This window comes from Elephas maximus, chromosome 3, assembly GCF_024166365.1.
Source record: "Elephas maximus indicus isolate mEleMax1 chromosome 3, mEleMax1 primary haplotype, whole genome shotgun sequence".
NCBI classification, from domain to species: Eukaryota; Metazoa; Chordata; class Mammalia; order Proboscidea; family Elephantidae; genus Elephas; species Elephas maximus.
Genome location: NC_064821.1, coordinates 89,128,553 through 89,130,607, shown reverse-complemented (window position 1 = coordinate 89,130,607; position 2,055 = coordinate 89,128,553). Strand labels below are relative to the sequence as shown.

Here is a 2,055-nt window from a genome sequence, read left to right as displayed (position 1 = left end):
TCATGTTATAGAACAGAATCCTCCATAGAAGCCATAAATCTCTAGACTCTTAATTATGTTACCCTTGCTTCTGCATGCATTCCCAGAATTCTAGAATCCAGATCCCAGAACCAGATACAACTACAGAATCCTAGAAAGGAACTCTAATACCCAGGTTCAACGGTAGAATCCTGGGCGTTGGGAGTGGGCTTGGAATCTAAAATAATAGAATGTTCAGGCTAGAAAGGGGCCCAGGGACCTTGGGTCTGCTCCAGCCCAACCCAGTCCATGTGAGTGCTGCCTCCTCTCCATGGCCACTCACAGCATCAGGAGCTCCTCACCCCCAGGTGGTCACTCACTCTAGGGCCTCATTTGATGTTTTGGAAAGTGAATGTCACTGCTGTGCCGACTGGAGCCTAGTGTGAGGATGCCTAGGCCAGGCAGCAGGTCACTTAGGTACTGGTCCTTGCACTGGGCAAATTGCTGGACCCTCTGAGCTTGTTTCCGCCTCTGAACAAGGAGGGCTGGACCAGATGGTCTCTAAGGCCTCTCCAATTGGGGGAGAAAACCAAACCAAACCCATTACCATGGAGTCAATTCCAACTCATAGCCACCCTATAGAACAAAATAGAACTGACCCCTAGGGTTTCCAAAGAGCAGCTGGTGGATTCCAACTGCTGACTTTTTGGTTAGCAGCCAAGCTCTTAACCACTTCACCACCAGGGCTCCAAACTGAGGGAGAGGGTTGTCTAAATCCCCAAAGCTGCCTCCTGCCCACTCTCTAATTAGGGCAACTGCTGCTGCTGCTGCTGCTGAGGGTCATTTAATGAGCACCTAGAATTGGCTAGACACTGTGTTGAGCACTTTACAGCCATTCACTGGGTTAATGTAATTAGCCTAGGAAGGCTTCCTGGAGGCGAGGGGCTGAAGGGCTGTGTCTGACAAGAGGACTAGAAGAAGTGGGGAGGGTCAGAGGATGTGCAGGTTAGCCAGGAGGGACTCCAGGGACTGCGTGGGGAAACAATGGGCAGATTCTGCCCATCTTGGGTGGGCTCTTGCTTCCCAGAGGAAGGGGACAGGCCTAGGTGACCTCTGCTCTCACAGGCACTGAACAGAGTCAGGCCCTGCTGACTCCTCCCTCTTGCTCTGTGCCCGCAGGAGAACTGTGAGCCCTGCCCGTGGCAGGTGGGCTAGTCGGGGCCGGCAGCAGGAGGGAGCTTGATGCGCGCCTGGCGTCCCCAGGCTGATGCCGCCCCCAGAGAAGAGCGCGGGCCCCTCATCATCCGCCCCCGCGGGCCGCGCTCTGGGTCGGCTGCAGGGGCTGCCGTCGCCGGCGCTGTGCTGCGCCTGCGGTCTGTGCGTGCTGCTGGCCGGCGTGAACGTGACGCTGGTGGGAGCCTTCGCCTCCTTCCTGCCTGGGCACAACGTGCCACTCATCATGGGGCCGGCGCTGCTGGTACTAGCGCTCGGCTTCTTTGCTGCCTGCTGCGTATGTAGCCGCCGGGGTCCCGCGGCCGGTGCGCGCTCGGCGGCGGCCGCCGGCAGGAGTCAGGGCGGCGGCCGCGCCGGGCCTGTGGCTCTGGAGATGGAGAGTAGCGAGCGCACGGCGCAGGACACCACCGCGGTGCAGCTGAGCCCGGCCGCTTCGGCTGCGTCCTCTGGTCGCTCCAGCCCCGGCCCCGGCCCCTTCGCCGTGGAAGCCCCGGCTCCCGCTGCTGTCTACGCACCGCGCTCCGAAGGGGTCCAGCTCAACCTGCCCCGGGAGCGGACCACCCCTTAGCGGACCAGACCCGCTGGTCCTGGTTTTCCCAACTGGGTTCCCTCCCTCCGTCCAGTGCCATTCAAGCCAACCAAGGAAAAAAAAAAATTTTTTTTTCTTTTATAAAGCTCCCGCGCTGGGCACAAATGGCCCCATTTGTTCTCTCTCCAAAACTTCTGGCGGGGGGCGGGGGGGAGAATGTGGTGATGGTGTTGGGGCACACCCCTGTAGGAGGGAGCAGAGTCTTGGCCCCTCAGATGGGGCCTACTGGGCCGTACTTCACCTCTACCCCCAGGTTTGAGGAAGCTGGGTCTCTG

At 59.2% G+C, this 2,055-nt stretch overlaps 1 protein-coding gene across 1 annotated transcript; it reads left to right on the top strand.

The window, feature by feature from the left end:
- Positions 1-1,225: 1,225 nt before the first annotated feature.
- On the top strand, positions 1,226-1,759 carry TMEM275 (transmembrane protein 275). The gene has a single exon (XM_049876041.1). It carries the CDS (start codon positions 1,226-1,228, stop codon positions 1,757-1,759), a length of 534 nt encoding a protein of 177 aa, XP_049731998.1.
- Positions 1,760-2,055: the final 296 nt, after the last annotated feature.

What these genes read in the sequence shown, in the direction of transcription:
- TMEM275 (XM_049876041.1), top strand. Translation starts at nt 1,226, where the DNA reads ATGCCGCCCCCAGAGAAGAGCGCGGGCCCCTCATCATCCGCCCCCGCG.